At 36.9% G+C, this 13481-nt stretch overlaps 1 protein-coding gene across 1 annotated transcript; it reads right to left on the bottom strand.

Annotated features, from left to right (window-relative positions):
• Nucleotides 1-213: 213 nt before the first annotated feature.
• Nucleotides 214-8766, bottom strand: LOC139952053 (elongator complex protein 3). Its single transcript, XM_071950985.1, has 15 exons — nt 8668-8766; nt 7640-7833; nt 7085-7132; nt 6761-6895; nt 6098-6166; nt 5508-5662; nt 5085-5165; nt 4619-4699; nt 4079-4205; nt 3466-3659; nt 2753-2909; nt 2243-2415; nt 1988-2042; nt 1612-1693; nt 214-968 (listed from the first exon to the last, which is right to left on the bottom strand). Exons 1-15 carry the CDS (start codon nt 8687-8689, stop codon nt 877-879), a joined length of 1665 nt encoding a protein of 554 aa, XP_071807086.1. The 5' UTR covers nt 8690-8766; the 3' UTR covers nt 214-876.
• Nucleotides 8767-13481: the final 4715 nt, after the last annotated feature.

The following is a 13481-nucleotide window of genomic DNA, read 5'->3' as shown; positions in this document are numbered from 1 at the left end:
ATCGCATGTTAAACATTCCCTTTCGTAACTGATTAATATGCACAAAGATAATGAAGTCGGAGATAAAAGAACCCCCATGAGTGCATTTAAGAAAATGACAATCAGCCTCACTTTTACAACCTGCTTTGTACAATATTGGATACACCTGTTAATCTGGTTGACGATGGACACTTGTGTTGCATGCATGCATGCACCAAATGCAAATATAAACCAATAGGGTGCCTTCCTTGACCTCTGTTAGGGCGCTGTTTGAGCTTGTGTTGTTACATGCCTTTTGCTCAGTATAATCGTAGAGAAAGATGGTATAATGCAGACTTGGAATTACACGCAGGCCATTCCCCCTGGTCATGGCCTTGTTGCCCCATAAAAGGTTTCCCATTGACTAAGATTTTCCAATGGAAGTGCCCTTCGTAAAATGAAAATGGCCTTGGATGAAATTCCAGGCCTAAAAATAAAAGACTGGCCGTGGAGTTTTAACAATGGAGTTTTCTGGATCTTAAGAATATTTGTCATAATACCATGCATAAAACATGATAAATACATTTTTCATTTAATAAGAAACAAAGAACCATGTAGCTCTCTGTAGGAAGAGCAGTGAGAAACTGAAAAATTACTTAAAACTTCAATATACATTGTTCTTTAAGCTAAGGATGTTGTGTGCAGTTGCACTTTGCAAATGATACCTGTGATGATCTGCTCCCATTAATACCCCACCCGTTCAATAAATTTGACCCAAGTGTTCAATCAAGGTAGTTTTTTATAGTAACTAATGCCTCCATTCTCACCAGTCTTGGCAATAACTTCCATCAATAATTACGTACGAGTGTATTTTGAAATAACCAAAATTCTGTTTCAAGAAGCTTTTTTGTATTATCATCAGGGTTCTCTCTTGTCTACCAACATCTTAGACATGTAAGGGCCATCCAGTTCATAGCCAAGCTTCCGATAGTAATTCCTTGTTCCAACCCCTATAAAGAAGTTGTAAAGATAACACTGTTAAGTCCCACAATAATAATCAACCATAATAATGTAGTCTTATATAGTGCAGGTATCAACCAATAGGGTGCTCGAGGCGTTTGAACAAAGATAGACACTTTTTTAAAGACTGGGTTTGAAGTCATTTTGAACTATGAGACTGAAAATGCAGCACCTTATAAAGGTTTACAGCTGTGGCATACTCGGCAGCAACTGCCAAAAAACACAGGGGCAAACCCCTTCTCTTAGTGATAAGTGTACTGGGTTATTTTACGTGCGTCATACAACACGCATGAAGAAGGAATTTTTGTTTTGCTCAAATGTACAGCGTGAGAAATAACTAATGTTCAATTTTGGCGATGATAAAACTACATTCAGTTTCAAACTTTTTTTGTAAGTTTGAAGAAAACACACTCAACACAATGCCATTTTGGGCCTTTTATTTGCAGTAAAAACAGACCCTTATCATAATATAAGCAAAGCTTTAATAAATAATAAATTTGTTCATACTCGCCAGGCAACTTGTTGTACATGTATATGCCATACATGCATGATGCCATAAATATCTAATTAAAATGTTTCAGAAAAGTTTCTATTTTCCATACATGTGTAGATTTCATTCATAGGACGACATACCTGAGATAACTGCTATCTTAGATGCACCATGCTCCTCCAAAGCAACTCGCTCTGCCTCCTCCATGAGCAATGTTCCAAAACCCTACATCATGATTTAAATAAGAAATAAGATTCATTACTACATTAGGTAAACACCAATTAAACATATCTTTCAGGGCAAGCCTGGGATTACACAGGGGCATAGCAGGCTATGGCCTCCGTTGCCCCTGGTATTGGCCTTGGTGCCCCTTCAGAAGTTTCACATAGACTTTGTAAAATGAAAATGGCCTTGCCCAAGGTCTGCAGGGGTATCTACAGATATGCACAATCCAGTTGCTAGATCATTCGTTTTTAAAACACAGTGTTTTGTTTCTTTTCTCATGTTAATTAAACCAACCTGGTGTTGAAACTTGCTAGGATCTCTTGAGCTCACTGGAACCACACTTCCGTAGCTGATACAAATGTTAAGTCAAGGAATAAATCTTCCATGGGAAGACACTGTAAAAAACACATGTTACACAATAATGTGATAGACATCGCTGAGTAAACAAACATCAATCTTGCAAACAATTCAAAGATGAGAAGAATATCATGAAGAGTAGTTTAAACAGAGAGGTTTTGTTTAAATTTAACTTTTTAAAATTAAGGATACACGTGAAGTTCTCGCACAACAGAAACGCCCCCTTTCATCTCTGGTCTGAAGGTTGAGTCAGAACATTTGCGGAGTCTCAACAGCCCGATCAAAATGTCTTGTTCTGGGTCCTCGTAAGAAAGAAACGTCTCCCAACCACCACTTGCAAAGTAGTCCCTTCTAATCAGCTCGACCTGGTGAAATAATAAATTTATGGTAAATTAATTATATCTTTTTAAGCGAAGTAGGCCTCTCATAGGACCCCCTCCCCCAAAAGAATAATTAATAAAATACATAAATACAAATAAATAAACTATTTTGAAAAAGTCTGATTAGAATTTGTAGAAATTATCAGTAAAAAATATGCTGAACAAAATTCTTTCAGCATCAATGGCAGAATTTAAGATTTTGGATGTACATTTTGAAATGTACGAATTGGTTACCTTTTCAATAAATGAGAAATGAATGTGCAGAGAAAAAAACTTTTGGCATAATGGCAGATTTTAAGAATTTTAAGTATTAACTTCTTACTTCATAGGGTTTGACTTTATGGTGTATCTCTTGTATTCCAACCTCCCTGGTTCTCACATCACGACACTGCGTTCCAAGATCTTTCATGCGAGCAAGCGCTAACTCGCGAAGATTACCATGCTCAACACCAGAACTGACCAAGGGCATCGGGATATCTCTGTGGTTACAAACAAACAAAAACGTCAATGTCACAGGCCTGGAATTTTAATTTCTGAGAGGGCAAGGCCTGACCTTTTTCATTTTGTAACGGGGCACTTTCATTTGAAAATCTGAAAGTCTATGGGAAGTTTTTGAAGGGGCACTAAGGCCAAGACCAGGGCAATAGAGGTGTCAACACTTCCTTTAAGTCCTATAATGGAATTCACAGTTCTTTGTTCTTGTTGGTCCTGGAAAAGTGCACCTCATAAAGTATTTAAATCATGCAGTTTATTAATTTGAAATACATAACTGTTTTGTAAAGACTCGGCTAATTGACATTATATTCTTAAATCTGAGGCTTATGTGTGTCATATGATGCTTTAGGTTGGCTGAAATAAATTTACATTTTTTTCATCACATGTCCTCATTTTTGGCCCTCTTCACGGCACGTTTTAAGGCCTTGTGATTAGTGACTCCCCATAAAAAATCAAACAAATCATGTCTTTTCATCTCTTATGTCCCAGTTCTTCAAACTTAACTTTTATTTGATGTTTCACTGAACATGATTTACTAACCTTTGAACTCTGTAAACCCTTGTCCATGGTGGCACCAAGGCCAGTATCCTAGCAACAAGGTCAATGAGCATGCCCGGTGGGTAGCTCTTGTAGCGTCCTGTCTTCCACAGTTCATAAAGACCTGTTCCTCGAATCACAAGTGTTGGGTAGATTTTTAGACCATCTGGTCTAAAGGCTGGATTTTCAAAGTATTCCTGGTGGAAGAAAAAAACATTCTTGAAACTGAATAATATTTTGAAATGTTTTTATCTAAAAAAACAATAATGACTAAAAATACTACAATACCGTTAGTTGGGACAAGATAGGGAGACAACAGTCATGAGCGCAGAATGGAAAGGTCAATTTTTGGTGGAGGTTCAGTTGCCTCCATTGTCCTGATCGCCTTTATGTCCCTTGAATGTTCCAGTCGAGTTTGAACTTTCCCAATAAAAGTTGACATTTACCACGTTTAATTGCATTTCCCTTTTGAAGTATCACTCTTCCAAAATACAGAATTTATATTAAATATCAAGGTTCTTGGCTGCAGTTCAACAGCATTGCTTAATAACTTGAGGAAGTCTTTCATTTATGCTTCTATTTGTAATCAATCAATTGTTTAATTCCATGAACTTACAATGAATTGCTCGATGTCTCTTTCCATGTCCACATTGGGGAGGTCAGGCATCATGTGTGTCACCACTTTGAACCCAGCGTCCTTGCACCAATTGAATGATTCACAGACTGCCTGCACTGTGTGACCACTGAAACAGAAAAATCATTTGAACTTAAAGCCTTTCCTTTTTGTTGAAAAGAAAATGTTGACATGGGGTTAGCCTTGACAGTGATAAATACATAAAGACATTATTAAAACAAGAATGGTGTGTTGAAAAAATCCCAACAACAAATTTCACATTTGACAAGCAAATTAAGCAGGGAATTAAGATTGAGAATTGGAAAAGTGTGCAAGTCTCCAAAACTAAAACTTATATCTAATAATGATGTCCCACAGAGAGTAATTAATGCCATGGTACTTGTTTGTCAACAAACTCTTGTTAAACACTCACAAAGTGGGATATTGGATGTTTGCATAAGTATTACTCAAACAAATAAACTCAATGGGACAAGGAGTTTTGTAAAGTAAAATAGTTCAAATGTACAAAAAATGTTGACTTACCGATTTGTGTCCCTTGCTACATCTTCATAGACACTCTGAACACCAATCTCAAGACGAGTACAACCATAGTTTAACATATCGCTGTAATGAAAAGAAATTGACAATTACTTCTTGTGTACTCAAATGATTTTATGTTGAGTCCCATGTTTTTAAGTTTAAAGCATGTTTATGTTTACTACCAAAATATAACACATACAGTTTCATTTCCATTTATTTCTTTAAGCAAGTATGTATTCTGTTCCTTAACCATTGGGCAAATTTTAACAAACTGGCATCAAGTAAGAAAACTCAGCAATCTTGTGTAGTCACTTATGAAACATTTTCAAACATTATACAAGGTTTAAAAAACCCAATAATAATTTAGTATTATTTGAGCCTAATCCTTGTTATTATAGTTTCAAATTTTTATCAGAAATCTAAGATTCATATTCCAGAATGAAGGTTTTTATCAAAGTTATTTTGATACCTTATGTGTCTTTTCAGGCAGTAGTCCGGTCTTGTTTCTATGGTGATTCCAATGCATTTAGTTAAACTCCTTTCCGAGTACCTGAAGATTTGACAGGAAAATACAAAATCAAAATGATGGACCAGGCCGTATATACGTCTATGCCTTATGGGCACCCTCGGCTAGAGGTCAAAAGAAGGCAGCTCATTGGCTGATCTTGTACACTGCACATACGTAGCTAAGCGCTTTATATTGCTCTGTAACCTTTCACCTATAAGATAGTGGCATTCCTTTGCATAAGAGGTTACTCTTTAAGCGGGTATCAAAAGGTAACGGCAAACAAGTTTCTCAAAGTCAAAGTTTTAAAACATCAAAACTGATATTTCTGGAAGAAAAACCTGGGTAATCAGTCAAAAGAGAGTAAAGGCAAAAACATGAACTAACTTGACTGCTTCGGCAACACTATCACTAGTATGGCCAGAGAGGGCGTCGTGCAGATTGCGTATAAAGTAATCACGATACTCCTCAGATAGAGCCATGAAGGTACCGCCCATCACAATAAACTCCACCTTGTCTACATTGTGTCCAAGAGCCTTCAACTAAATACAGAAAAAAAATGTCATAATTAGTTTTTGTGATTGTGTTTTAGATTTGATTCACCTTGGTCCAGTGGTTAGACTGCTGGACTTGCAATCAAAAGGTTGTGGGTTTGAATCCTACCAAGCTAACTGCTGATTTCACAATGACTAGAATAAGTATTGCTGTCTAGTGACTGAACAACAGTTTATTGATTTGTGCAATTCATAATCACAGACGTTAAACCAATAGTTGAATGAGAGGATTGATTGTTGCCAGCTTGCCAGATCAGTATCTATATCCCCTTAGCCGAGTTCCCTTGACTGTAGTGGGAATACAATTCTCTTAAAGCAGTCAGACAGACCGATTAAAACATTGAGTTTTTACATTCCCGGTTCTTTACAGAACTGCAAAAACTTATACAGAGATTATTTCTAAATGTTACATTTACTTTTTACCTGATCGACTCTGTGTCTTGTTTGTAGGTAAGGGTTGTACCTTGCTCTGATTGCTCGCATGGATGTAGGCTGTAAACAAATCATAGGGCATTAATTTGTGACAATAATATTAGTTCAGACAAAGGTAATTTAATGCTTTGATATATTCAAGACATTACTAATGTTGCTTTGTGGATAACAATACCCAAGTTGTGAATGTTGACTAATCTACAACTACTCACATATATTTAGTGTTTAATTGAGTTGAACTTGGTGAATGAATTTAGTGATTGTCTTGTCATTTCAAACATGTCTTTGGATTCAATGATTAGTAGCCACTTAGTTGCTGTCAGGATATAGCACCTCAACTGCTATTGTTGAGGTCAACTAATCTAGAGTTACTCACTTCATACCTGATGATTGAGTTGAACTTAAAAATATATTCTAGCAGTCTAAGCTATATCTCTGGTCTTGTTGATTGGTGGATATATAAGCACCTCAACTGTTGTGTGGATTGGGCCTAGTGTGGATGTCAACCAGTTAAGTCACTCACCACCTCATACCCAGTGTATGATTGGGTCTTTACAATGCATTCTAGCACTCAAAACTATACTTCTGGCCTTGTTGATTGGTGGATAATAGCACCTCAATCAGGTGTGGATGTCTATTAATTAAGTTACTCACCTCATACCCAGTGTAGGATTGAGTTGAATACTCAAAGTCTGAGTCTGGTCCGCCAGGGCAGTAGACACAGATATTTCCTGTCATATTGATGTGTGGACATCTGTGTGGTTTACACATTACTGCTACAACAGCAATCTGAATAGAGGAAAGAATATTTTTATTAAATTAGTTCTTTTAAGAACTTAAAGAGTTTAAACTTCTCGTGAAATGATTAATTTTGTCTTAGATGTTTGTTGAGAGGTCATGGTAGTGAAAAATATCCTGGTTAAATGACTTATAAACTGTTATACCATTTTTATTGTTAGAAGCCTCTAATATACTTACACCACTGGCTGTACGGATCGGTTTTGCTCTTAACTTTGGGAGTAGAGCCTGAAAAAATAACAACAATGTAACTTATTCCTATCTCCCTATTAAATGACTTATGGTTCATAGTGTTTTTGATCCCAAAGAGCTTATTCTTGTCTCTTATTCTTATCAATCAGGGCAGAGAGGTCTAGTTTACCATAACCAAGCTCTGGTGTTGTCAGCAGCAGAGTGTGGGTTAGAATCCTGGTCATGACACTGGTGCCTTTGAGCAGGGCACTTAACCAAAATTGCTTTGTAAAAAGTCAGGATGGTCCATTCTGCTCAACCAGCCAGGCTCCTAGTTGATATTACCCATGCATACATCCGTACGAACTATTTCAGCCCCAGGACTGGGCCAGGAGTAGGTGGCAATGTGCCCTGATTGAAAATGGTTTTGGTCAATAGCCCAAATAAGTTGTAGCTGTCAACTTGAAGTGGCTGTCTGTGGCCTTGTGATGTTAGGCGATCTCTTATGCAAATAAAAAAATATAATCGAAATAAATGATCACTGACTTCAAAACCAATATTTACCTTTTTGTGAGTGGTAGGTACAGCTGCTATAATATCCACAAGTCTTGGTTGGGACGACAAACCATACTTCTGTGCTGTTAAACTCTTTAATCTGTTCAGATTCACATCTGCTCCTTGTTCATGGGCCACAATGAGTTGATTGACAATGTCAGAAACAGTCATCACCATCATCTCAGCGTGTGACAATTGAGGCCCTGCATAGTGGTTCAAAAATTATGTGGACATGCTTTGTTATTAAATAATATAAATAATTTGCTTTTTAGGCCAATGAGCACACAAGTTAATATAAAGATTCACCTTATTTACAACAACAAAAACCCAATGAGTAATGACAGTTCCTGTCAAATTCGATGTTGTATAATCATTGTTACAGTGCATACATTGTAACATTGCCATTATTTTGGTCAGCAGACTATTTCTGATCAGTGTATTGTTCCGTTAGTTGTAATTTATTTTGAAAAGCTCTCTTAACTTAAAGACCATAAAGTTAGGCCTAGGCCCTAGGACTACGAGGAGCTTTATATAGTTTCTAGAACTTATTGAATTAGTACTTAGCACTAGTACTACTGTACTAGGTAGTAGTACAGTACAGTAGGCCAACACCACAACTGAGAATTTGGGAGCGAGTTCAATCGTTGAAATCAGATTCATTGTTTTTTAGTTGCGATAACGTAAACCCTCCTCCTTGACAGGCCATCGGGAGGAGGGTTCTGTAATATGATCATAATGATCTGCATCATTGTTATCGCGCAACTACTTGTTTTCATGAAAACAAATTGTTATTACAATATTAGCATCTTCAACGTTGCTGATAATTGATATTAGACGTCGCCCAATATCCGGACAATACACCACTACCTATGGTAGAACTGGAAGTCAACGTGTTGTATTTGGCCTTGGTTGGGTGACTGATGCACATCACCACAAACCAATCAATTAATACGATGGTATAATTGGTAGATTCGGTACAAACGAATTAATAGAACGGGCATTACACTGATCGTAAATTATACAAAAGTAAATCTTACCCTTTTTCCTGTTCTTCCCCATGTTTATAAATGAATTGTGCTACAAATTCTAATTTAAACGTTCAAGAGTTTGGCCGAGTCACTAGTTGTACTTTCTCGATCACCTGTGTAGTGTTGATGAAATAGTTGTGAAATATTGAAGGGCGCCCTCCATAGTCAGTTTACAGCCTTGTCCCAAACAAAAGCATAGACACTGATTTCAACTTGGTCAATAATATGTACATGAAACATCACATTTTGTTAATGTAAAAAAAATATATATAAAAAAAAGGTTTAGCCTAGGTTTCAATAAAAAGGGGAATATTGACGCAAATATCCGAATCTTATCAGCAGAGAGTGTGATGAAGCCAAACGAAATAAGTACAAAGATGACACTCTCGAATCGAAAAGACTCACGTGCGGTTACAAGGAATTGTCAAATTAGCGCCTTTCCGCGTCTTACTAAAGTATTTTCGTCCACGAGCTGTAATTTCTTGGAATGCAAAATTGAGAGTAGTATTGGATTGTACTACCCTAGTAGTTATAGATTTCGAAAGAATGGTTTGTTTACATAATTTTTTTCATAAACGAACACAGCGTAAGGTCACTTTCATGGGATAAAGTTGCAAAACTTCCAGTGTTTTGATCTTAAGGACTAAGTAGAATTGAAGCAACTGGGTTATTCAAGTTTCAAGTTTTAGAATGGATATCGAAGTGTATACAAGACTCTAAAACAGTAACATTTATTTGAAAGTTCACTCTTTATTACTTCGTGTCTGCCAACCCGGATCCCATCAATTACTAAAAAAACGTTAGAGACATAAATATCCCTGTGACGAATCCTACGATGTTGGGAAAAGTTCCCCCCCTTAAAAAAAGAAAAAAAAAAAAATGAAACCGCAGAAGTGGGGTGGCCTCATTCTATACAGGTGTAACTGCTGATAAAGAGGGGGATTACCCGCGGATTAGTTCAGAGAACAGGTGTATAGACAAAAAAACTCAAGGGTGCTGGATTGGAGGGTTGAATGGCGCCCCCTTGCCGCCCCAGGCAGTTGACTTAGGGTGATCTTTGTGAATCAGAGGGTTGTGGGGTGGGGGAAGGGGGGGGGGGGGCAGGATTGGGGAAGATCGGAATGTTCGTGTAAGGTTTCCGAGTCAAAATGGACAGACACTATTGTTTTTTTAAGGCATGCGGGTAAGGACCTGGCACAACATCGGTAAATAATAATTGATTGTCCAAAGGCCCACACATTGTGTATCACAACTTATATACAAATATTAAACCTGCAAAAATTTAGGCTAAATCGGTCGTCGGAGTCGGGAGAAAATAACGGGAAAACCCACCCTTGTTTCCGCACGTTTCGCCGAATCATGACATGTGTTTAAAATAAATCCGTTATTCTCGATATCGAGAATTGATCATTGTTTTAATGTTTATCAAAAAGTAAAGCATTTCGTGATAAAATATTTTAAGTGAAGTCTTTCACCATTACCTTCTGTAAACCCTGTAAGTTATTTGTAAATCTGTGAACTTTTAATAATTTTTGTTCTGTTCAGAAAGTGTCCAATGGCTTTAATATCTCACCGGATTGGCAACTGCTAGAAGAATAAGTAAAATAAATACCAATAGCTTTATGCTATTTTGTATCCTACTGTGGTTCAATAGCTGGTTTGAATCCTACTTAGTGATTAATGCTCTGGCATGCCTTTATTGGTGACTACTTTGGGAAATAAATTTCTTGATTAATATTGCTAAATTGAAATAAGAGCTTTGCTAGTAACGATGAAGTTTTGTAAAATATAAAAAAGGGTAAGCATATAGCAGGCTTTGTTATTAGAAAGTGGGCTAATTTTTACAAATGTTCTAAACAAATTATGGTTGTGACACTACACTACGTATGATTATGAAGCCTTGTGCATGGTTGTAGCATGGAGGTGGTTGTAGGTTGCTCATTAGTAGTGCATGGTTGTTACACTACCCAGTAAAGTATAATGTGCAAATCGTGTTATTGCATTTGTGTCGAGATCTTTTTTGAAGCAAATTTAAATAAGGTTAAGGAGAACAACGGGTTCATTTGTCGAGTTATACACTTCAAGAGAAAAATTCCACAATCCCAAGTAGCTGCCAATCCAGATAATACCCCTTGATATTCTCAAGCATGCTTGTAATTTCACTTGAGATATCATCCCTCATCCAAGTCTTCACACGACAGTCCTTGAGTGGAATTAACAAAGGTAATCACACACTTGAGAATCGCTCCTATCAAACTAAGTCTCTTTGGTAAATATATCACAGCCATGGCAAACCTCTCTGTAGAAGTTGACCATACAAACTAAGGACAGGTAGAGATGAGTCTTAAGAAAGGTGCGCAGCGTCTTGGCTTTGCTCCTCCTTGGTGTACTGATCAGATCTTAAAGTGTCTGTCAATCAGAAAGAGCTTTCGTCCATGGCCAGGGGCAAGGACAGTGTTCCTCTACTCTTTTCATCCCCAAAACCAATACTTCATCAGCAAACATTAGAAACTTATGATTATCCAAAAAGATCCTTTTTTTTTAGAAAGATGTTCAACTAAAAATGTTCTCCATAGCTTTGGCATGTGGCCTGGATCACACCAGATTTTGTTTGTTTCAGCCGTAGTTTGTTTAGGCATTTTACTTTTCTTTCAGCACAATGTTATTTGTGGCAACTCATGAGACAAACATCCACAAAGTGTTGGAAGGAACAGTGGTTTTAATTCAATAATATATTAATTAAGCTAGCTGTAACTGAAGGACTAAAGAAGAAGAGAGAATAAAGTATAAGCACAGTGTACGACTTCAAACGTTGTTGTTGCTCAAACAAATTCAATCTAATTCATCAAGCATCTATCTCTATCATTCATGCTGAACAAACTACTTTAATGTGTTGCTTAAAAACCCACACAAATAATGTTAGATTAAAGACTGCTTCTCAGTAAGCTCAATTCTCAATAATCCCAAATTATCTTTAATTTTCAAACCAAATTTTAATTTAGTCTACATCAGTTCTGATCTGAGCTTGTCAGCATAGTTATTAACCACTCGTTGACATTAAACTGCAATAGTTTGTCCACTTCTCCATCCCGTATGGTCTTTAATTGCGTAATGAACATGGCGACGATGACATTTCCCCCCCTGTCGGCCAACCGGAAGACTATCATATCTTCATTTTATAATTTTGATCAGGCATCCGTTTTGACTGACAATATTTTGACACCTGGTTCAAGTTCCAAAGATGTATAAATCATAGTGAAAATTGAGAAGATAATTTGACTGGATCGTTGGGATTACATTTTGAGCACAAGGTTGTATGATAGGTGGCGCTGGACAAGGGTCAAAGTTTAAATGGCAAAGACCGTCTCTTTAAAAATGTAAGACTTTAACACTTTGCCATACGATCTATCTTAAGGTATATTAAAGAGGCATTTTTTGCTATAAATGCTTTTTGCGAGTAAAACTACTTAAGGGAACACGTTGCCTTGGATCGGACGAGTTGGTCAAAACAAAAGCGTTTGTACCCGTTTTTTATATAATGCATATGGTTGGAAAGATGTTTTAAAAGTAGAATACAATGATCCACACAAGTTTGTCTCGAAATTGCGTTGTTTTCCTTCTACTGTGCGAACTAACACGGTCGGCCATTTATGGGAGTCAAAATTTTGACCCCCATAAATGGCCGACGTGTTAGTCGACGAGGTAAAAGGAAAACCACGCAATTTCGAGGCATGTTTGTGTGGATCATTGTATTCTACTTTTGCAACATCTTTCTACCCATATGCATTTTATAAAAAACGGTTACAAACGCTTTTCAAAGACCAACTCGACCGATCCAAGGCAATGTGTTCCTTTAAATCATATAATGCCAACTGTTCATATGTAACCAAACACTGTGGTTTGAACATTCGATCTGAAAAAGTTATTAAAACCAGATTTTATTTCAATATTCAGGGGCAAATTGTCTGTACTCAGAATCGTTTGAAATCAAAAGTTCTCAACTTAACATGGATGTACTAGTCTTGTGTGTTGTAAGTTTACCCATATTTTGCACGTCACATTTTGTTTGTTTGAAAATAGTTTACATTTTTGGGTGGATTTAGTTTTAAGCCGATGTATATTTAGCCAATTGACCCATTTTTGAACCAGGTCGATCACCTGGTAAAGCATATTGGACAATACACGCTACACACAAGAGTCATCATCATCATCATAATGCCTCCAAGATTTTACATCATGGTTAAGAAAGGACCATTTTTAAACATGTGATTAGGAGGGATCATGGCGAGACCGACAAGATAACACAGTCATTGTTGTGAGGAAGTTTTTACAATCTGGGATTTATCCCTCTTGTAGAAAGTCATTTGCGGGCTCATTATCCATGGATGTTTAAACTGATTACTGGTAGTGGTAGAGTTTAGTTCAGTGAGGTCATTGGTCTTTCGTGAAAGTTCGAGAAAATGCGAGAAAACAAAATCTTCCGCGAGTATTGTCGACAATTGAAAGTTGAAATAAATAACATAAACATTTCCCGGTATTTGGTCGACAATATTCTGAAAACTCACGCAATTTTTGAGAAGTAAATCTGATTTCCCATCAGCACAGACAGTTGACGTCACAAGGGAATTGTGCCAAATTGAGACCGAAATTTGTAATTGAAATTGTGGTCTATCAAACGTTTTGAAACTGACAGACCAAAGAATGACCAAAGGATGCTCAACATTTTTAATGACAAACAGTCAATGATCAGAGATGCAAAACCAAAGCTAAACATAGTAAATAAAACTCTAGATATTGCTTTAAAGAGATGATTCTAACTTATT

This window comes from Asterias amurensis, chromosome 20 (assembly GCF_032118995.1).
Source record: "Asterias amurensis chromosome 20, ASM3211899v1".
NCBI lineage: Eukaryota > Metazoa > Echinodermata > Asteroidea > Forcipulatida > Asteriidae > Asterias > Asterias amurensis.
The sequence above is the reverse complement of the archived record's forward strand: the minus strand, read 5'-3'. Positions and strand labels throughout refer to the sequence as shown.